Source organism: Larus michahellis, chromosome 10, assembly GCF_964199755.1.
Source record: "Larus michahellis chromosome 10, bLarMic1.1, whole genome shotgun sequence".
In the NCBI taxonomy this organism is placed as follows: Eukaryota; Metazoa; Chordata; class Aves; order Charadriiformes; family Laridae; genus Larus; species Larus michahellis.
Genome location: NC_133905.1, coordinates 15,904,781 through 15,927,542, shown reverse-complemented (window position 1 = coordinate 15,927,542; position 22,762 = coordinate 15,904,781). Strand labels below are relative to the sequence as shown.

General features: G+C 43.5%; 1 protein-coding gene across 4 annotated transcripts in view; it reads left to right on the top strand.

Annotated features, from left to right (window-relative positions):
- The window catches only part of RAD18 (RAD18 E3 ubiquitin protein ligase), a 61,522-nt gene that overhangs the window by 24,296 nt on the left and 14,464 nt on the right, over positions 1-22,762 (top strand). For 3 of the 4 annotated variants that reach the window (XM_074602994.1, XM_074602993.1, XM_074602995.1), the window contains 4 exons: positions 356-416; positions 6,286-6,420; positions 9,639-9,795; positions 21,195-21,257. In XM_074602994.1, coding sequence (XP_074459095.1) covers positions 356-416; positions 6,286-6,420; positions 9,639-9,795; positions 21,195-21,257 — 416 coding nt within the window. Of the gene's footprint in view, positions 1-355; positions 417-6,285; positions 6,421-9,638; positions 9,796-12,810; positions 13,189-21,194; positions 21,258-22,762 lie in introns of those variants that run through there. The other variant, XM_074602996.1, reaches the window with a different exon arrangement.

Sequence of the window (22,762 nt, the reverse complement as noted above, 5' to 3'; positions counted from 1 at the left end):
TGCACAGCATTAGGAAATAGTTTATGGTCCACACATGCTGGGTGTTAACATGGGGTGGCTTGGCTTAGCCCTCTTAACTTTGGGAAAGCAAAGCAAGACAGCATGTACAGAATCATAGAATCGTTGAGGTCGGAAGGGACCTTTAAGATCATCGAGTCCAACCGTTTACCTAACACTGCCTATGTCGCTGTACATATTTTAAATATATATTACTGTCTGCAGCTGAGGTGGCAAGAGCTGGTGGGGGGAAAAGCAGACAGCTGATTCTTCTTCCAGTTTTAAGTCTCTGGTTTTAAAGTATGCAACTTTATCATCTTTTTGTTTCTGTAAATAAACATCTGTGTGATTTCTGTAGAGCTTGACCTTCACAAAGGACCAGACAGAGGAAGAAATAGATGAGATCCACACTGATTATCGTAAGTAATATGCGAGTTTCGCTTCATTTTGCTTTTAAATTCGCCTTCCCTTCCTTTGTTCCAAAATATACACACAAAAGTGGTGCTTTTCATGCGTGTGTGCTTCCCCTGCAACCCATTTAATAAATCAAAACTGAAGTTCTTTCTTTGGGCTGAAACTTCCTCTTCAAAACTCAGTCTCTGTTCAGTACTGACGTTTGACAACACTCATGCCAGGGCTGGATAAGACGGAAGCTGATGGCCTCCTTGGCACAGCTCTGTTCATGCGCTTTGTACTTACCTTCTTGATGGTCCTCCTATCTGTGATGGACATCAAGGACAGCAAAGTAGGGGTTTTCTGTCTCCCACGCTGGATGTGTGATGCGCAGCTGCACGGTTTCGCTGGGAGCCCTAAGGCAGAACTAAGGAGCAGAACTTGTCTGGAAGGCCTCCCCGAGCCCCCGCAGAGCTGCCGTGCATGCTGGCCGTGTCCCCTCGAGCCCCCGGGCTGCTGGCTGTCCCGTGGCAGGGAGCCCTGTTTCAGTGTCCCGCTCTGCATAAGGCTCTTCCGCAGTTCTTATGGTGCCAGTTTTGAAGGACAGAAGAGCAGTTGTGACTGCGGGGGAAGCTGATTGTGCTTTGCTTGACAGATTTCACCCTTCCTTGCCCCCAGATATTTTGGCACATTCTGTGAGAATAATCTGAATTACTCAGGTTCATGTAAATTGGTTAATTATTTTGCCAGTTCTAAACTTGGGCTTGCAGCACGTGAATCTGTGTGTATTATATGTACAAGCAAATTACATACATAGAGCATATACATTGTATGTGCAAGCAACTAACAAGCGATGTAGTTTCTATTTTATATGGTATTTCTAAAATATTTTATGGCTGCATGTTTTCTCAACCCTGTGTTTTTTAGACTTCTACAGTTGTCAAAGTGGCCCTTACTGCTAAAAAGTATGTTTTAACTCAGCCAAAAATGCTTTTTCTACATTTCACTTGTATACTGTGGTTCTTGAATCATCCAGGGTTTCACGGTGCTGCTCGCATTGGCTCCCGTCCTTCATACCCCTCTCCACAAGCACTCGCGCGTTCCTGTCTCCTCCCTGCATCCTTTTTCACTTCCCCTCCGGTCCAGCCCCCTCATTTTGAAGCGATCTTTGAAAAAGAATACTCTGCTCCTTTGGTTGACCTCTTCCCCCCCCACCCCATGCAGGCAACCGGGATTCAGTGCAAACTGGGTGGGTTTTTTTCTGGTTTTGTTGTTACGGTTTGTTTCATTTTTTACACCGAGTCCCCTCTGTTTGTGTTGGTTATTAAACCTGCTCCTGCCGTGGCAGCGTAACACCATTTGTTTCAGGAAGTGTAACTGGAATAGATATTTAAGGGAAAGAAGAGACAAAAATTAAGAAAAATATTGCAGCGAGAGCTATAGCTCAATGATACAATTTTGTGGTGGTTTTCCTTTGGGGGGGTGGGGTGGTCTTTTTTGGTTTGCTTGTTGTTTGTTTTGTGGGTTTGTTTTTTTTTTTTTTTTTCCCCAACAGAGAACTGATTCCTGCTTAACTTGACCCTGGGAAAGCACAGTATTTTAAACTGTGTTTATCCTTACTGTGTGCTTAAACTCAGGACCAGGGTTTTCTCTCTCCCTGGAACCATCTAACCACCTTTGTGGTTAGTTTAGCAGCACACACGCCTGTGGGAGTTGAAGATTGCAGGGCTTGCATCCTGCTGTAGTAATTTAGTGGAGAAATGGCTAATGTAAACTGCTTTTTACAGATGATTTCCTGACCCTTCTTTGTGTGTTTGTACACAGAAAGCATTACTTTGTACTTAGCTCCCTGGTGGTGTTTTGTTATTCACAAATTCTTTCCTGTTGTTTCCCACTCATTTTGCCTCACCTGCGCTCTGCTTGCCCGCTCAGACGTGCTCGTTAGCCATGTCAGGCTAGAACGAGAGTCAGTGCGCATCGGACTGGTCTGCCTTCATCCGAGGAGCAGAGCAGCGAAGGGACAACTTGTTCTGATTATGTTAAGGGTGTATTTAAATCTGCAATATGGTCATATTTCCTGTCTTCCCTTGCCTTGCTTCAGGCATATAAATTATTCCATAATGCAGCTAGATTTAGCCTTGTTGATTTTAGTTGGGTTTCTGTGGAGGCTAAATAAGGGCCTAAATCTTTAGCAAGTTTTTCCCTTGCTTTTTGTTGCTGAGAATGTTTTTTTTTTTTTTTAAGTGTACACACACTGTTTGTGGTTTTGAATCTTAAGCTTCTCTAATTCCAAGTAACTGGTTAATAGTTACTCTCTTGCCACACAGAAATCTCTAGCAATGCAATGCAGGGGGGGGAAAAAAAAAGTAAAATAATTTAAAAAGTATTAATCCCAAACTGGCTGTTGTCCCCCACAAGGCTTTAGTAGCTGTGTGAAGAGCAAATCCCGAGTTGGGTGACTGCCGGCGGCCCGTGGAGCAGAGCACTGCGCCGTATGTAGCAGTGGGTGCTGCGCTGCATCTGCGGAGAGCAGTGCCCAGGATGGAGCCTGCGCTTGCCTCTGCCGGGAGTGCGGCTGCCCCGATCCCGATCCTGCTCCCTGTGGACCTGGACCCGCTGGGGGTGGTGGGGCTGGCGTGGAGCAGCCCGGGAGCCAAGGGGCTGCTGAGGGGACGTGCCGCTCGGGTGCGGGGCTGTCACCGGGGAGCTCCTCCTGTACAAAACCCCACTTCGCTGCTTTTAAATGTTGGACGTGCCCAAATTCCTCGTGCAGCTGGATCCCTGGTTGTGTTGGTGTTGCAGCCCTGCAGACAGTCCTGCTGTGGGAATGGGGAGCGAAACAGCCCTTCCAGCACCGCGCTGCTGCCGGTGCCCAGGGGTTGGCGGTGCCCGTCCTTCCTTTTCTTCCTCTGCTGTGTGCACTTTAGAACAAGAAGATAATAAGTGCCGTCTCAATTTTCCAAACCCAGGTATTTTATTGAGTTTACACTGTTAAAAGGATATGGTTTCAAAATTATCAAGATCACCAAGTGAATAAATTAGCCTCAGGCAGCTCAATTGAATATCTAAAATATAAAAAAACAAAAGAGAGGAAAAAAGAGACAATAGAAAAATATTTAAATGGGAACATATGGCTTTAAAACTAATAAAAAGTGATGACCAAAGAGGCAAATGATAACTAGTGTCAGCAAATTATTTCTTACAAAAGCAATAGGGAAGAAATCATGAGCATGAAAAAAGAATTGTACATTAAATTTAGAGGACAGTTAGAGACTAAAAGAACTTTTATCAAATGCCTTTTTTTTACTGTAGCACAGATGGACTTTAAAAAGCTTTATTACACAATGAAGAAGATTTTTTTTTTTTTCCTTTTTAATGTCTAACATTTGCACCCTAGGTCCCTAATTCATAGCTGAATTAATTAACTCTGGCATAAGTTCTGAATGAAAACCCAACCATATACTTTTTGTTCTGTATTTCATATGAAACACACAACACACTGGAGCTATGTAATAGCCTTGCTGAAAAGCAAGGTAAAAGAGCTGTGATGAAACCCTTTTTTCTTGGTGGTTTTTTTTTTTTTTTTCCTTCTTATCATTTTTACAATTTCCTATGCTCTTGGTAAATTGCAAATTACATTGTTGGTATTTTTTTTGCCTTTTTTTTTTTTTTTTTGGTGTGTGAAGTGTTTTTGAAATAGCAATTAATATTTTGGCTTGCTGGATTATACGCTGGCTGGAACTCTGCTTGAGCATCCGCCAGAGCTGTGCCTGGGAGGTGCAATTAAGTACACTGTCCCCTGCAGCAGCTCCTGCTGCTCCTGCGGAGCTCGGTGACACCGTCAGCCCCGTGTCACCCTCGTCCTGCTTTTTTCATGATCAGGCCTCTAGTTAAAGAGTGAAAAACGTCTACAGGAAAAGAAATACATGTGTTCAGAAAACGTTTATTCTGTTGCTCTTTCTTTTTATAAATCTTTTAATTTGCAACGTTAGTCAGAGGCTTACTGATTTATGTTTTGTGTTTTAAATATTTGTAATTGTATCTGCGGTTGTTTTATTACTGAGATGCCTGTAGTTGTATGAAATGTGCGTGGTATGTCGTTTCAGCGCAGGGGTGATTTACAGGCTCTCTGGATAGTGCCTTGCTGTGCTAGGACGCTTCTTTTTTTACTTGAAAAGCTTTGGAGTTACACCATAAAACAAAACAACAAAAAATAGTAATATGGGAAAAACTGAAGCGCCAAAGCGATTATGTAATGGATGTGTCGCGGCGCAAACACGAGCAGCTGGGACAAGAACTTTCTTTTTATTAAAGGAGTTGTTGACCTTATGTGGCGGTTTCAGCTGCGCAGGGAGAGGGAGTTGGTTTAAATCCTCTTCTTTTTGCGGGGCAGAACTCAATAGGATTTTCTCTTGGCTTTTCCCCTTCCTGCAACTGCAGCGGGATGTAGAGCCTTGATTTTAACGCGCCGTGCCCCCTGCAGCGCTCGGCCAGGGCTGTCCCTCTTGGGGCGCTGGACTACCCCGTCCCCCAGGGTGCCCGCGCAGGACGCCGAGGGAAGGCGTCGCAGTGCGGGAGGGGGTCAGTGCTGTGCGCGGGGGAGCCAGGGCTGGGTGGGATGGGGTGCGGGAAGCAGGAGGGGGAGAAGGTGTAGGGCCGCGGGGGAGCGCGGGGGGGACAGGGAGCTGCGGGTGGGGGGAACCCGGGGAGCGCCTGCGGGGAGGGTCAGGTTGTTCCTGCCTCTCCCCACCCTGCGGAGGAGAAAGAAGGTGATTCAGCGACTGATTGGAAAAAAGACAACAAAAGCAAAGAAACAAACCAGAAAAGTAATGAGGGAGTTGTTTGTTTCAGCTGGGCTGGAAGTTGATGCCCAAGTACCCAATTCAGCAGGACATGTGCTTTGCTGTCATCAGTCAGCCCTTGCTGTCGGCACTGCGTGTGCACCCCGGTGTGTGTTATACACACAAATCTGCTTCTCAGAGTGATTTTGTTGAAAGTCCTTCCAAATAAAGGAAATCCCCAGTTGCTTCCTTTGCTGTAACGCATCGGGATGAAGCCATGCGTAGGGCTGATGGGCTTTCAGGCTGTACCAGCTCTGGGGAGCTGCACACAAATACGCTGTTTCAGTAGAAGTTGGTGTGTTCTGTAGGGAAAACAACAGTGTTCCCTTCGTGTCTAGTGAGGGTTAGGTAATCCTGAGTATTTTCCCAGCCTCTGAGTAAAGAATTTGAAGTATCTAGATTAAAAACCAACATTGCTTTGACTGAATACCAGAGGATTGCTTAAAACATACGAAGTGGCTGGAAGTGCAAAGAGAATGCTAAAGAGCAGTAAACTGTTATTTAGAGGACCTGAATCAAAACAGGATAATAAGCATGACACAAAGGCTTTCGACATTGCTTTACTGCAGGAACAGGGGGAAAAACCCAAAGTAACTTTAAAGCAATTCACAGCATAGTTGTGAGACTTTTCTCTCTAGCGGAGCGTTCCTTGCAGGGTACCTGGAGCTGCAGTGTATGAGGAAGAGCATCGTCCAGATGCTCCTTCAACTCTGACAGGCTTGGTGCCCTGACTACAACATTAGATGTTGTCACAATGGTAACTGCAATACTGAACAAGTTTAGGGGGAAAAGAAAGATAATACAAAGAAGAAACAAACACAGTTCCGTGCAAGTGTTCTTGGCTACTGGGTAACTCTGTGAAAGCATAAACACAGGTTTGGATCATTAATAGAATATGGAACATATTGCAGTGATGAGTTGGTTTTCATCTGCTGTAACAAAAATGTTTTTAGTTCCGTGTTTTGTGTTTATTTCTGTTCACATCCTTTTCACTTTCCATGGCATAGCTTAAGAGGCCGGTGGCAGAGATCAGTAACGCACTCTTGCATTGCAGGAAACAAACACAGAAGTGAATTTCAATTTTTGGTGGATCAAGTAAATAATCGGTGGAAGAAAAATGGTAAGAGGAAAACAGAAAGTGCTCAAAACAAAGAAGAAGTCACTGTCAAAGAATCGCCAGCGGCCACAGGTTAGTAGTGTTGTTTTCATGTAGTCCCGCTCTTCGATCCACGCTAATGAGTGGGGGATTCCCAAAGAAATGTTCTTTCCTCCCATTGTTCTTCTCCCACAGTCCTTCGGGGGAAAACAGGCACAAAAATCAAACAGACCCTAAAAAGATTGACTCTCATTGATTTTAGTGTGATACATAAGCACAACCCATGATAAATACATGATTTGTTTAATTTTAGTGGATTGTGTATAGATGTGCTTGATTTGGGTGCATATTTTAATTACCTGGTTGAAGTGGGATCTCAGCTTCTAGTCAAATCTACTGCAGCTGCTGAGAGTGGGCACGGACAATCTGCAAGTTGGAAATGAAGGTGATTGTGGGTATTGCTGGGTTTCAGCTTTTCTGTATTATCAATATGATGGGAAGTCGGTAATTGGGAACTGCAGAACGTTTGTGTGGATTGGAGCAAGTGTTTATTTGTCCTGAGGTTGAAACAATAAAATACTTTGGCTTCCTTGGGACTGTTTATACAGTATGTTGCCTTTAACTCACTTCATTTTGTGTTTATATACTTCACATAGTGAAAAGTGGGAATGCACAACTGCAGTTACTCAGTTCTTTATGAGTTAGGAACAGCATCCAGCATATGTTTGTTATCCTCACTGCCCACGGCATCCAAGAAATACCCGTGTGTGCTTTTAACTTGTTCCCTGTGGGCTTGTGCAGCTTCCTTTGGTTTATGTTACTGGTTGCTTTGTCAGTGTACATATATCTTTGAATGTGTGATTTAGAAGAGGATTCCTCAACCTAATATAACCTGCGGAGTTTTAATGAATTCAACATACTGAATTTTGGAGAGAATTCCATAGACCAGAATTGGATGTGCTGTTGCCTGTATCCTTGGGAAAACATGGCAGTGTAGTTTGTATCAGCTTTCACAAATCCCCGCTCTTCCTTAGCTGAATGGAATTAATCTTTGGCTGTCTCTTCTAGCAGAGTTCTTAAGAATAAAAATAAATGAAAATACCAATATAATAGTATGAATTTTATCCTTATCGTTTCATGCAGGCCTTGAAGCAGTGCATAATCCTTTCCATGTGAAGGGTAAAAATTAAGGAATCTCAAGGATAAAGTTTATCTTGTTTGACGTAATTTATGGTGATGTTCCTCTTCTGTAGCAGAGACAGAAGCAATGGGTTATTAGATAATGGGATCACAGACTTTGAAATATTAATTTCTAGCGATGCTCCCTGGAGAGGTCGACTACTGTGAGGTACTGGGTGCCTGGCCTCTGGGGAGCTTTGTGCTCTGAGAAGCTGAAGTAAAGCCGTATCATTTTTCCAAAAGAGTGCTCAGGTAGAAAATAAGTTATATCAGGTGTATCAACCTGTATCGTGGTGACTGAAATACCCGATACCCCCTCGTCTGCTTCTCACAAACCTGCAAAATATTCATGGGGCTTTTTGTGCACTGAGCATTCAATAATCTTTGAAATTTCAGTTTCTCGTTTTATATCAAATGTCTGCACCTGCTTGAATGTTTGTAAGCCATTAGAAAAAACAAACAAATCAAGAAGAAGATTTATGGGTGAAGGAACAAATGCCTAAAGCCTGTTTCCTCAGTGTTCCTTGTTAACAGCAATTACCTTTTTATTAAACTGGAAATGATAATACGTGAAAGGAAGACGACCAGCAGCGGGCTGATGACTTGCCATTTGAAAGCACAACTGCTAAGAGCAAAGGCTTGTATGCATTCCTATGCATTCCTTAATCCTTTATTTGGATTCTCATGGAAGCAGTGGCATTCTACAGAATTCAAATGTACTTTTTTTTTTTTTTTTTAAAAAAAAAACAAACCCCAACCCCTTTGTATCCCCCATTGCCCTCCACTGTAATGTTGTTTGCTGTAACTTAAACCTCTCTGAAAATCTTACTCTGTTTTTGGTGATGTTTTAATCTTCCCTTCCTGATTTACGTTGTCTCGTTTTGCATCTTTTAACTTAAAATGTTCGTTTTCCGGTCTTTATGTTTTTATAAATTTTAAACATAGGTTTTTGCTGTGCCTAAGGGGGAGCATCATGAGGATTTGCTAAATATTTGTCATACACCTCTTCTGGGTTGTGGTATTGCACAGGACCTTTGCTATTTTTAACTGATTAATTTCGGAGTTATATGTCATTAATTAGACGACTGACTCACTGTTATCTGCCGGTTGTTTTCAACAGACAAAAATGTGCTCCTGATATTTAATAACACATTTTAGCAGAAGAGAAAGGGCAAACTGTAGACAAATTCAAAGACTGCATAGCTCTTCCACACTCTAATTCTAGTTCTGCTTGGCCATTTCTGTCAAGATCGTTTCTGCTGGGATAGAAGAGTCCCAGGTTGGAGCAGGAACGTGGCCTGGCTCGTGAGGGTGGGCAGGGCACTTCTCTGAATGGCCATAGTAAGGGTTGTTAGCGAGATAAGCCTCAGTAGGGTTCTAATGGTCCTGTGCAACTTTCTAGATAAATAACTCATTTGAAAATATTTGTGGGTATGGTGTAAGGGAAGTTTATCTTTGCATACCATACTTCCTAGTCTATGTTTGCTTTTTCTTTAGAGAGGTAGAAGGTATCTTTTCACAGCACTGCTCATCTTCTCATAGATAAAATCATTTGACACAAAAATAACGGAATGGTTTTACAATTTGTGTCTGATATGTGTTGACTAGAAATGATTTTTGCTATCAAAAAATGAAAATGCCAGTTATCTAGATTGACACTGTCTTTCTTAGATGCGTAAGGAAGTAAATTGTAATGCTTCCCCTGTTGAAAACAAACCTGTTAACTTGATCTGTAAAACTTTAAAGCGATCAAGCTGTCTCGCGCAGTGGATGGAGTGAATTGGTAGCAAGAAGTGGAGAACAGTGCTGTCTCATTAAGTGTTTGCTAATTTCTGAAAGAAAGTCTCATCTTCTGAAATGTGACAAACATCCTTACTCTTTATTTCTCTCCTTGTTCATGTTTGAAACTCATAACGATGAAACGTTCCCGTTCCAGTCTCTGGTTCTTAGAGGGTGGAGGGTTTTTTTACTACGCCGAAAAGAAGTTAAACCTTTGAAACTGTGAGAGTTTCGGGAAGCAAATAAGTGGGAATGAGGCATTGGTATTTAAATATTTTAAAACTTCATTTTTTCTTAAAAGAATGGTATTTTTCTCTGTCATTCTTGCTAATCTCTGCCTTTCTTCTTGGTAGAACATATGGAAGAGCACGACGCAGCTATCGTCCTTGGAAAGGCCCAGCTACCCCAGCCAGAAGCGCCTGATGGCGAAGGGAGGGAATCTCGTTCCTTGGAGGAAGGCCAGAGATCAGGCTCTCCTGCGTTCTCACTGTTGTCTGAGTCTACAAGCAGGTTAGTGAAGAAGAGTCTCTTCTCCCAGGAAAAACTTTGCCAGTGACCTTGAGCAATATATGTCTGTCTGTCTCTCTGTCTCTGTATCTCTCTATATATCTATCTCCTGCTTCAGAGGATGGGTTCCTGAGCTGCGGTTACTGATTCATTCTCCATGTTTCTGGCTGTTCAGTTGCTCAAGGGATGGAGCTGATACACATTTAGAATTCACTTGATGGTTTTGTAATGACTGGATAGAGGGGTGATAGTGTAAATCTTCCTTTTGAGACAGAAACAGTGAGTGGAATGTCTGTGGAACCAGGAGAATGTTTGGTGTTTCTCTTCCACTGCGTCACCTTCCTTTCTCTTTGAGGTTTTATTTAGAGAGGTCCAAAACCTGATACAGCCTAAGTCTTTTAGTAGCTCTTTAAGCTGAGTATTGCTGTAGGAAATAGAGTTTAAATGACCCATTATTTGCAGTCAGTGGTAGAATGCCACTGAACCTTGAAGTCCTGACAGCCATTCACTTTTTTTTCGTCATGCATTTAGTTTTGCTTCCTGAAATTGCCTTATTTGGCTTCAGAAAATGAAGGATTGAGGAACGCTTTATTAATAATGTAAAATTCTATGCTTTTGATAGTTCAATGATAACTTTATTGGAAGGAGACTCACCTGTTATGGCTGATAAGATCTGTCTAGTTTCTGAAGGTAGCGTCTGTATCTGTTTAAGATATTTACTTCATGGATCATAATCTGCTACCTACTACTGAGCAAGCATCAAAAGATGATGATGAATACTCAGATGAATATCCTACTGCAATACTGATAGCTGTGGCCCCAGTTTCTGGAGGAAAGGTGAAAAAGTCATTGAAAACAAACACAGAATAACTGTCTCTGACTAAATGGGAGCTTATAGTAAATACTTGTCTGTAAATAGCAATATGCTGTTGGGGCAGATCACTTATGCAGAGGCAGAAAAGGTCGTTGTTGCTGTTTCAACATATTGTTACATTTTTGTTTGGCTTCAGACTTGCGTTATGTACCAATAAAGACCTTCCCCTCCCGGTGGTCTTTCCCTTCTTCACTGTATGTGTCCTTCTGCCTGAATTGTTACTGTAAAATTGATAAACGTAACACATCATCGTATTTGCTGTTTAATGTGTAACAAACCTATTAAGATTACTGATGTGTACTAGTTTTATCTAAGTTTCTCAGGGTGTCCTGCAAGTGACGGTAGTTTTTCCTTCCCCGTGATAGAGGTAACTGTTATCTTGGTAATTTCTTTACTTTTAAAATAGGGTCCAGTGCCTTGGACTTATGAAGAGACTTGCACATTGTAATGCCCGATATTAGAGTATATTAGTTTCAGGTCTGTGGTCTTCAGAGCAGAATCCACAGATCTCAGTAGGACCCTCTGGAGATGGTCCCCCCCCCACACACACGTTTCAAGCACTGAAGCCCTTTCAGAAATGGACCAGGAGCCAAGCCCTAGACTGGAGGGGGAGATGCACCTCCGAAAAGGCTCTCGCTGCTCACACTGGTCTGGGTGGGGACCGTCTCTTCTTGAAGCTGCTGCACTCGGGGTCTGTGCTGAGGGATGGAACGGGCCAGGGAAAACAGCTCTTCAGCGCTTACTTAGAAGGGAAGAAGCTGGCCCTGTGGCTTTGTTCCAGGGACTGGTTTTATGTGCCTGAAGCCTCAGCTTTCCAGTCTGCAGCTTGGCCGTGGCTGCTCCGCTGCTGTCAGGAGGTGCTGGGGATGCACGTGGCAGCAGGGAGCCTCCATCGGTTTGTGTGGCAGAGCCCCCCTGGGGCAGGATCCCTGGCAGAGCCCCCAGGCTATGGCAAGGCCGACTCTCGCAGGTTTGTGCACCATGTCACGTTTGACAGGGCCGCGGATGATGGATGGAGCTGCTTCACTCTCACCGTGCCCGCTGTTGTGGTTGCCCGAGAGCTCTGATTGTTATTTCAGTCCCACAAAATAAATGCCTTCAGCTTGGTTCCTCATCCAGAATTTACATGAGATGTTCCTGTTCTTCCCAATTTTACTTAATTTATTTTTTTGATTGCAAATTAACATTTTGGCATTAAGGACCTTGGAAAATTTGGTATTTTAATCTTACAGAGTGAGTTCTTGGGAGATAGAAAGGGCTTGTATTAGCTCATCCAAGGTATCATTAAATCTCTGTTTCGCTGCCAGTTTGGTGTGTGAATGATATTATGAATGATTCTCCCCATGGCCTCTAACATCAAAGTTAAACTTTCATTCTTTACCTTTTTCTGTCTGCAGGCTTGTGTATATAAACTTAAAGTCTGGATGAAAGGGTGTCTAAGAGTCTGCAAGGAAGTTTGCTAGCGGATATTAGCGTGTGGCAGTTACTGATGATGTGAGTGTGCTTTCATGAACCAAGTTGGCAGGTTTTGTTGGAAAGTGTGCATTTGTTTGCATTATGTCTGGCTTAAGGCAGAGTTGTTTATTCCTTCTTTTTATGCATTCCCCCTGTCCAAATGAAATATTTCCATAGACTTCTTGAATCACACACAGAATCTTTCGGTTGCACAGACCGGTGGGTATGCATCACAGATATTTGGACCTCCTTTTTAAAAAAACATGCTTAATAGCTCCCTGTGGTTTACTCTTAAATTCAACCCCTGTGGAAGAGGAACAGGATTACTAGAGTCTGCACAGGATTGTTTTTTCAGAATCTCTCCGGGATTTTCTCTTTGCTTTCCTACTTTGTGCATATCCCCTGGTTTGTATGTGTGGTGTGTTTTTTTTATTTATTTTTATTTAAATATAGGGCAGTTTGTGTAACCTTAAAAGCTAGCTACTGCACTGGTCAAGAAGTTCAACAAAGTGGTAGGGTTCTTCGGATGGTGATTTTTTTTTTTTTTTTTTTTTTTTTTTTTTCACCGTGTTCTGTTGTGTATTAAACTCCAGTGATCGGCAGTTGGGCTCGGGAGTGTGCCTTGGGCATCGCACACTGTAGATTCTCATCCTTTACAGCCAAACCCCTGTTTTCTTGCTCTGCTCAAGGAGAGGTGAATACAGCAAGGAGAACGGAGGGAAAGCTTAGCTCCTGACACCCGCTGCCTTGTGAAGCCCCTCTCGTTTGACCGCAGTGTTCCTCCTGCCAAACGGTACCTCTCTGAAGAATGCTCTGCTGCAGTTTGCTGGGAAACAAAACAAAGGTTACAGGGATCATCCCCTTTCCAAATACTAGTGTGGGGGAATGCTTATGAAAAAGAATTCAATGTGCTTTTCTTCTTTGCTATTCGCGTAGCTGCTCGGTGCTGGGCTCGCCAGCAGGGCGGGTGTCCCGGTGCGATGCCATGTCTGGCCCTGGTGCTCTGGCAGGTCCTGCCCTGCCTGGGGCTGCACAGCTCCGCGCGGAGCTGGCTCCTGCTCCGTCCCCTGCGGACACGCTTCGGCGTAATCAAACCGGACCTGAATTACGGCAAGATATTCAGAGATTATAAGAAGTAGGTGTAGTTCTATAAACTGCATGAAATAGTGAAATGTTTTGTCACTCTCTGGTTACTATGGGGTTAATGTTTTGTTAATTGTCGTGCAATAAATATAGCACAAATCAAAAAAGAATGATTTAGTTGTTGAGGGTTTAAGTAGCATTGTGCTATTGTACCAAGCAATGACTTTCTGAGGCTTGTATTTTATTTCTGATAATAAGAGGATATCCTTTGACAAGGGTAAATGTTTTTCACATTGAAACGTCAAAACTTGAAATATATTTGTAAGTCCAAATCGGCACACTGTGTTTTTATGAAGAGTGCACTTCTAAATGGAAGGCTGATGTATGATGGATTAAAAGAAAATTAGGATTTTGAGCAGCCTAAGGAATATAACAAAACAATCTTGAAGTTAGAGGGTTGCTCTGTAAAAAGATGCTGCAAATACATTAATGATTCCTGTGTTTTCTCCTTCATAAGACCTTCTGTCTTTTGTCAATCTCACATCAATGTTTCCTGAGAGCACAGTTAGTCAATATTAGAAACTCATACATTGTACAATAATCACTGATGTACTGATATTATTCAAAAGTTGATACTTTCATTGAGAAAATGTGAAAATTTTACACCTGTTGGAAAAAAGATACAGGCCATGCATGGAGGTTATAGCATTGGCTCAAACATGTTGGTCTCTTCATAAATTGATGATCCCACCAATATGTGGATAACAGATAAACAAAGCCATGACTTCTAAAGGATAATTTTTCAAAGCTATGAAGTCATGCATAAAGCTTTCATAGAACTTTAGTGCTCCATATAAATAGTCCCATTGCATTCTTATACTTTCTGGGACTGAAGCCAAATTTTATGCAACTACTTAAACAATAAGAAAATTGGAAATGAAACTAGGTGGGACAGTGATAAGTGTTGTGGTTATGAACTGTGTAGAGGAAATATTCTATTAAAAGTATTTTATATAATGGGGATAATATCCTGGTTTTTAATCAACTTATTTATCTTTAAAACTTTGTGTTAGAAGAAAGCGTTTGCTCTTGATGACTGGAGTGGAAGACTTGCAGCAGTAGATAATATATATTGTTGGCCTCGTCTGAGATATTGAGGTGTACGCTGAAACACAGTGACTTAATTTTGAAATCCTGGTGGAGAAGTGCTATATCTGCAGCTTGTATAAATCTCTCTGCCGTTGGAATACATGGCGTGACTGCAGCGTCTGCCAGGTGAGATTCGTGCCCAGGCAAGGGGCCTCATTTGCAGTAAATGGGGCTTTTTGACATTAAGTTTAGGAGCTATTGATCAGGATCTATGATCTGGATTTAGCTGGTCACTCAGTCTGGGATTTATGTGCTTTGCAGAATTTGGGCTTTAGTTCATCAGCTGAAGAGGAGGCAGAAATAGGGAGCTGTGCTTCAGTTAGTCTGGAGTTCACTGGATGGCAGCAATCCTTTGGAAACCTCTCAGGAGACGTGGGTTTGCCGGAGAGACCGTTGACAGGACGGAGCGGCTGAAAAAGCTTTGCAGGCTCTTCCCTGTCAGTTGCTGGCAGAGTTTAAAGAAAGCGTTGTCCTGATCCTGCAGCTGGCCATCACTGTCACATGAGAAGGTATATGAAAATGTGTTGATCGGAGGAATAACTGCATTTTTCAGTTCTTCAGTACATTTTTGACTTAATAAATCTTGAACTACGTTGGCTCAGAGATGATGTATATTACAGTGTTAGACAGGAGTGTTTTATCTTTGATTTTTGGCCTCAAATGTGGGTTGGTTCATCATGGAAGGATGACGATGCTTCTCTGCTATGTTGTTGATTCATACCTTTCTTCCACAAACTGGGAGCTGTAACAAATGGCCAAGAAGTGTGAGACATGGTGGGGAGAGTCCTGGACAAGTCATTTCAAACAGTAACAGTGGATGACCCCAGATGTGGATGGGGGAAAGTGGTTATTCATGGCCTGTATCCAGGAGGACATCAGTCCCTACTCGACAGCCATGGGGTTGGGACATCCTTGAGCCCTGAAAACAGAAGTGATAGTACCCCAGAACTCTCTCCTGCTTCAGCCTAGATGTCCCAACTGTTGCAGATTCCTAAGAAAGATCCAGCAGATCTTTTCCTTTTCTGAAGGAGAGCGTCAAAGGCATGCTCCCGAGCTGCAGAGGAGGCCACTGAAAGCCCAGAAAGCCTGGAAAAAGTCAGGAAAACCAGTGAAACAGTGGAAGCTCCGTAATGGTTAGTATAGATGAGAGCCCTCCCATGGGGAGCCCGGGGGAAGGCCCCAAGCTGGCAAACCTGCTGTCCTCCAAAGCCGGGCAGACGACGCCATGCTCGGTGGTGCCAGGGGTGCGTGGTGTGGAGAGGAGGTGGTGGGGAGCCAGGGAAGACGTTGTGGTAAACAGTGAATGTTGGATGTCACGTAGGACTGGCGGCCACTCCAGCAGCAAGCTCCTGCTGTTTGTCCCGGGCAGGTCAAGGTGGAAGCAGGATTGCACGGTGGAGAAAACCATTTTCCCTCACTCCTTGCAACCGGGCTTTCACCTTCAAATGACATTGGTGAAACGAGACAGCCTGGAGCTCGTTTCTCCTGCCAGCACCGAGGAAAGAAATGCACAATGCACGTGCCAGAGCGAAGTACATAATGCCCAGCGAGATGGACTGATTAAAGGACACTGGCTGTTCACCACGAAGCCAAGAAGGAACTTAATCTGCCTTAAAATAAACAAATTCAAAGAGGCATTTGCTCCCTTCATTTTTAGAACGAGACATGTTATTCACACTTACGTCAGCTTTTTTCTCGCTATTTTAAGGTGGTGTGTTTATCTGGGGTTGGGGGGGAAGTTTGGGGGGGGGTCACATCCAAATGATGGTCAAGAAAGGAATAGTTTACTCTTGGTTGATTGTCTATAAGTGGCCTGAGGAAACTAATCCTGCAGAAGAGTTGGGGAATGGCTGGAGTCATTGGAGCTGCCCTTTCCTCAACCTGGAGATGGGACTAAGTGCAGGAAAGGAAACCTCCTCCCACCCTGTCGCCTGCTCTGTCAGCGTGGAGCAGGTCCGGTTCAGAGCTTTAATGGTTTTGCTACAAAAATTTGCTCATCTGGAACTGATGTGTAAAATCTTAGGATAGAGTAATGACCTTTATTAAAGAAAAGGACAGAAAACCTCTTGTGGGAAATTGCCTTGGATTTGGAGCCTGAATGAAGCGTGAAGACGTGTTTTGCTTTGTCTGGCCCCGGGGCAGGTAGATACCTGCGGGGTACTGAAAAGGCAGAAAACGCCGACGAAATTAACAAAACTATTCTCAATTCTGTGATCTCTTTTGGCCCCTTAGGCTAAGATTTAGAGAAACAACAGACGTAATGAGGTAGCTGTTTCTTTTTTTATTTAATTCATTTTCTTCAGTTTAAGTGAATTCATTCAATGATAAGAGCAGCTTAGGAGCTTTCTTCAGGGGGGAAAAAAAAGAATTATTTTAAAATGCGAATTCCCTTGGTGGTCAAACTTTCTTTTGCTTACTTGAAAAGTTGTTTATATTTAAGGAGGCTTTTTTTTTATTTGCAAACTTCTATTTATTTTTATTCCCCCACCACCCCCCACCCCACCCTGCGTGTGGAAAAAAGGTATATAATTACTTCAACTCCAGATCAAGCAATTTCTCAGTCTTTGTAAAAGCAATTGATGTTTAAGAGAGACTCGATGCAGGGAAGCATTTCATTGAGTGACTGGCTTGGAACAGTGGACTGTTTGAAGAAATTCTGAAACAAAGGGCATTTTAGCTGCAGCTGGGAGGTTGGCAGCGCTGCAGCTTGGTTTCGTCCCGTCACCTACATCAATCCTCGGTCTCTCGCGGCAATTACAGCGTAAGGGTTGATCGGGTTTGCTGGGGCACTGATCGCTCCTGAGCTGATAGCCCGCTCCCTCTGCACCACTGGGCCGAGGTGGTAACTCACTCACTTGAGGACATTTTGTGCTCAAGTTTTAAGATAATTTGGTAGGCACGGACTCTGAATTACACATGCAAATTATGCGCTTGCATTATTGTTCTGAGTGTTAGCCAAATTTTTTCACTTTTATTGTTTTGCTTGTTACACAGTTGGTGATAAATGATAATAACGCTACATTTTCAAGGCAAGGAAGTACATCATGTTCAGGCATCAAACCTGTTCTTTTTCTATTTTAGGGGACTAAAAGCACACAAATAGGCCCTTGTCCTCCACCCCCTTTTTGCTTTAAAAAAATGTAACTGGAACATCAGGGTAGGATTTAGAAGTATGATAATAACTTATTCCTTGGGCATCCAGTTTGTGAACCAAAAATGAGTTTTTGATGGACTTATGATTTTGAGGGTAAAAAAAACTGCTGGACGTCAAAACTTTCCCCATCCACTGTTGTTTTTGCAGTGTGTTTTGTCGTGTTTTTCATTTGACCGTTTCATATTAGATTTGGTGCTGAAATAAGAAATGTGAACGGCTGCCTGAGTGCCGGCTGCAGGAAGAGGCAGGTCGGTACGCAGGGAGCGCGGTGGGTTGTGGGGATCCAGCAGACAGACGCGTTACCGAGACGGAGCCCTGCTCAGCGCGTGCTCTGAGGAGCAGCTGGGATGAGCCGGTGACCCTCTGCCTCCCGCGGGCCGTGTCCCAGGGCTTCCTCGCCACCCCGGCACTCGCCCATGGGGCTGGTTTGGGCTGTGCCTGCTCCACTTCCAGGTACCCTGGGCACCGGTATTGGTAATTCATGCAGGGATAAACCCTTTTTCCCTGTAAATGCAGTCACGGCTTTTGGTTTCAGGTGTCTTTTGTTTCCATATTAAAACCGCTCTGTTGAGTAATGTTTGTAATTTGACAGATTTATTCGTCAGCTCATGAAAGCTCCTGGGGAACTATTGAAGAGTTTCTAAAATGGCACGCAAAGCTTCTAAATCCATTTTGTTTCAAAGTAATTTTCTCCATATGGCACCAGTGCTTTGCGTGTATTTTTGGTATCTTTTTCCTATTTATCTTTCTCGCTGAATGCGCATGTGTTAAAAGTTCCTCTAATCTAGTCTGGTGTTTTTCGCCCTTGAAATGCTGTTGGTGGTTCTATAGTTATCACCACAGTAACGTCTGATGAGTCTCACTTCAGAGGGGAGAACAGGCAACAGGAGGGGACAAAATGGTAATGGAGGAAAACAATCCTGCTACCTTATAAAGAGTTGCCTGCCATTTATTAATTTATAGAAGAAAAGGTAAAAAAAAAAAAAAAAAAGTGTTTGCACATGATTCCCCATCCCGGTGTGCCCTAGGGCCAGGCACGTGTCACACGTTCCGTGGGGCATGGCGGATCCCTGGGGCTGCGTCCCGGCTGAGGGCAGGCGCTGGAGGCGATGCTTGTGTTTCGCTGCAGGACGCGTTGGCCGCATCTCTGGGAGAGAGCCCGGCGATGGGGGATCAGCCGTGCGCACGGAGAGCCGCGGTCAGGCTGTGCTGGCCCAGGGCAGGACACCGGGAGCTGCCAAAAGCATGTGTGCGGTCAGGAGCGCCCCGGTGGTGGTGACAAACCGTGTGGCTGAGCACTTCTGCTGGCTGCCTGGCATACATGTACCCATCGCATCACATCGGGCTCGCTGGCAGTGGCCGGGGTGTGCCCAAGGCACTCTCTGCACCCTGAGCCTCCTCGGCTGCACAATGACATTATTTGGGTTTAAATTCCTTCTCGTGTTTGAATTATTATCTTCTCTCTAATGATGCAGTATGTTATAAATATTAAGTGCTTTGGTTAACTGCTGACTCCTGTTCTTGAAAATCTGCCTGCTATTTTCTAACAAACAGGGGAATAATTTCCTGTAAAAGCTTTAAAGTAAATCCAAGAGAGCTGGTGTCCAAGTGCTGTCCCTGGGTTTACACTAAAACCTCCCAACTGTTTGTGTGACATAGTTTGTTATGCGATTTCTGCAATAATGTATAGACTGTTGGAGCTGCCAGACGTCTTTTTGAAAGATAGTTTCCAGAAAACAACATTTTCCAATGTGTTATTTGATTTCTGCCACCCTGCAATTTGGCATGTACTTGAGAACTTTGCAATGGTTTATATCGCAGAGCCTGAATGTGCAATAGAAGTTATTTATCAATAATTGACCAGACTGTTGTGTTTGCTTAATTGGGATTTTATTGGAATTTGACAAAATTTTCTTCTTATTTCAAATATAGGCTGAAGACATCTGTGTGGTTTGGGTTTTTTTTTAACTTTGAGGACGTGAAGGGGTCTGACAGACATCACTGAGCTCATACTTGGAGTTAATGAAATAGGTGTCTATGTACGTTTGTGCGTCTGTCTACAGCCGCGTGGATTCTTCCCATGTTGACGCAGTAGCGATAGCTGAATTTAATAATGCCCTGATTTAAGTAGCCTCTGTGACTACTGTAAAACACATAGGAATGTAGCAAACACATTCGCTCCAGCCGTGCCGTGTGGGTGCCCGGAGGAGATCCCTTTGGTGGGTCCCGCAGGAGCTGGGGAACCCCCCCTTTCTGTGGGGGGAGCGGGGATAAGGCAGCCCCTCCGCAGCCTTGCAGAGGGGTGCTTAGCTTCTAGTGTTATGGATCTCTTCACTACTGGAGAAGCTTTAAAGTACATTTAAATTTTGTATAGAAACAAATTAACCCGTGAAAACTGCGCGCGTGGACGTGCTCGCTCTCACCAGAGCAGTCTGGGATGGCATGCTGGGCGCTCGTTGCTGCCAGGGCTTGGAGGCTTGCTGAGCACTGACGGGACCGGCGCGAGCCCCTTGTGAGCCAGGTTGGCAGAGTTAAGCTTATTGCGGAAAACTCATGATGTAGGGTTGTTCGTCTTTATTTATTTATTTGGAGTTACCATCTTAAATCCTTTACATTGAAGCTTTTCACCTGCCCAGCACTGGTACTGAGGTTGACCTGATGCGTTCTCTATAGTAAGTGTATAAATACTGACTTAAGAAAGAAATAGTTTATTTTCCTTGTCCCATTAGAATGTAAAATTATGTGTGAAGATGAAAAGCTAAATAATCTTTTCAAGCAGGTTAAGAAAAAAGTTGTGACGCATCGGGCTTGATTCAATCCTCATTCACCTCCCTTTGCAGTTTCCAAGGCACTGAGATGCTTTTTTTTTTTTTTTTCTCCTTTGTCTGAGAAAAGCATCCATTGAAGATTTAAATTAGTTATTTTAATTAAGAAATAAACAGCTTTATGAAATACGTCTTTCAATGGTCAGTTGTGTTCTTTTCAGAACATGTGATCAGATGACAGAGCCAAAACGTTCCTTCAGGGGCAGATGGCAGCAGGTTGACGCTGCGTAGTGTATGCTTCTGTCTGCCTTCGGGGTCGTGCCTTTTCCTCGGAAGGTTTGACAAGGAAGACTGGCTTCAAGGAGCTCAAAACGGGTCCCCTCTGCTCATGTGATGAGTTACTGTGTGTCCAGCAAAGCGCGTTTCACTTGGCTTTTACCTGGACGTGCTGACAGTCGTGCAGTTTGGATTTTTGTCGCTAACAATTTCAACGTTAACATTTTTTGCTTGGATGTTGATTTGGTTGTGGCAAAAATGTAAGCTTATACCTAAGCTTTGAGTTTTGAGGTTGAAAGTGCCTTTGCTCTTTGAAATGTTGTACTTTACCCACCAAAGTATCTTGCAGATCCTCTCCAGAGAAATTGTCTGGTGCGTGTGAATATAAAGGTATTGTAGTTACCAACAGGCAGCCACGAACAGGGAATTGTATGTTAAATAATGAAAACAGGACCCAGTAGTAACTCTGAAAATTACGTGATGCAGAGCCAGAACTTTCTGGACTGTGCTGTTGGTAGAAATTATTTCCCGTTGGTTGAAATGGCTTCTCCTTGCCAGTGCGGATTCACCGCCTTTGCCAAGTGGAGCCCTGCTTTGCTGTAGGTATTGCTAAAATAATTTACATCTGTTTTATTTTCCCCTTCAGCTCCAGCTCAGACATTTTGAGAGATCTGCAAGAGCCTGAGACATGTTCAACATCCTCTGACAAGTAAGTGGAATATATGCGTGGAGAAGTCCTTGTGACCGATTTTGGTCAGGAGTTTCCAGTTTGTGGCATCCCAGGCGTTTGCTGCAGGAGAGGCGGATGTCTCTGAAACATCAGGTTCTGGGTGGATCTCCCCAGTAGTGGGAGATACAGTTTGGTCAGTGGTTTTGGATCCTTGGAAAATAATACCTGGGTGCTCCAAGGATCTGCAGATGAGTAGTTGAAAATCATTGTTCTAATCTAACTGATTTTTATGGAAAATTAAGACAGTCTGATCTTCTATTGTATTTAAAGTCACATTGTTGTCAGTCCCACCTACATCTCTGTCAAGTTGAACATGCTGGAATTGCAGCGTCTTTTTGGACTTACTTCAGTTTGAAGAGAGAAGAACACTGTCTTGTTTTTAAAATCTTAACACTTTATTTCTTAAAACTAAATATCCCCTTCTATTATATCGTGGTAATATTTGGGTTTAGCTGTGCAAGGTGTTGTACAAAGACATACTAAGAAACCATCCAGGCATTCCTGAAGTAACCGAATGAAGCACATGGAGGTGGAGAGGAAATACGGGATATGCGGGGGTGTTGAAGGTCTGCAGTTATAGTGAAATTTGGGATAGTGCAATGTTAGATCAGCTGAAAAGCTTTGTAGTGATTATACAAAGAAACAGGAATGAAGGCTGGTGGAGCCTGCACAAGTAGTACAGTCCGCCCTTGCAGCTGAAACTGGCTCCGTCTGGGATCGCTTGGAACATCATGTCCACTTTGGTGGTTGGTCTTAGGGGCGCGATGAGAGCCATGTTGCATTTAATTCTCTTCGTTTGCTTTTTAAAGACTATTTATGACACAATTTTCTCTGTTATCCGTTACATACATACGTACGTGGTCAATAGATCGTGACAGCTCTTAAAATTCATAATCAATGAAAAAAGTAACATTTGAAACTTTTAAAGCGTGTGCTTAGATAATCTAAAGGATGTTAAGGAGCTTTAATGGAAGCACTGGTAAGGCCTTGATTACAGTGGCATCAGAGGTCAATGTTGGAGTTCGCCACTGGGAAAACAGAGAGGAATCGTAAAGCCTTTCTTGTGGAGAGAGGCATCGCTTTGGGAAGGTGAGCCGCCTTTACTGCGAGGGCGCTCACAAGCGCACTTTGTTTTGTAGTTCTGCAAGTGACTGGTTGAGACGGGCAGTGAAGTATGAAATACTTGGTTGTACACGTTGCAGATGCTGGTCTCCCTCCCCTGGTGACGATCTGGTGCTGCTGCCAGGTACCAGAGAGCAGCAGCCACAGCTGTCTTTCACAGATGTTTTTAGATCTGCTACAAGATTTAAGTTTGACATAGGTGTGATAAATAGGTGTCAGGGATCATCTGAAGTCCCTGGTAACCACCTCATTGGGTAATAACCAATTAACCTGTGAAGTAGTATATCTCAGTGAGTTGGATCACGAGGAACAGGGCTCCTGAATAAAAGCCAATCCATCAGGATTTGTGGCTCTGAACTGTG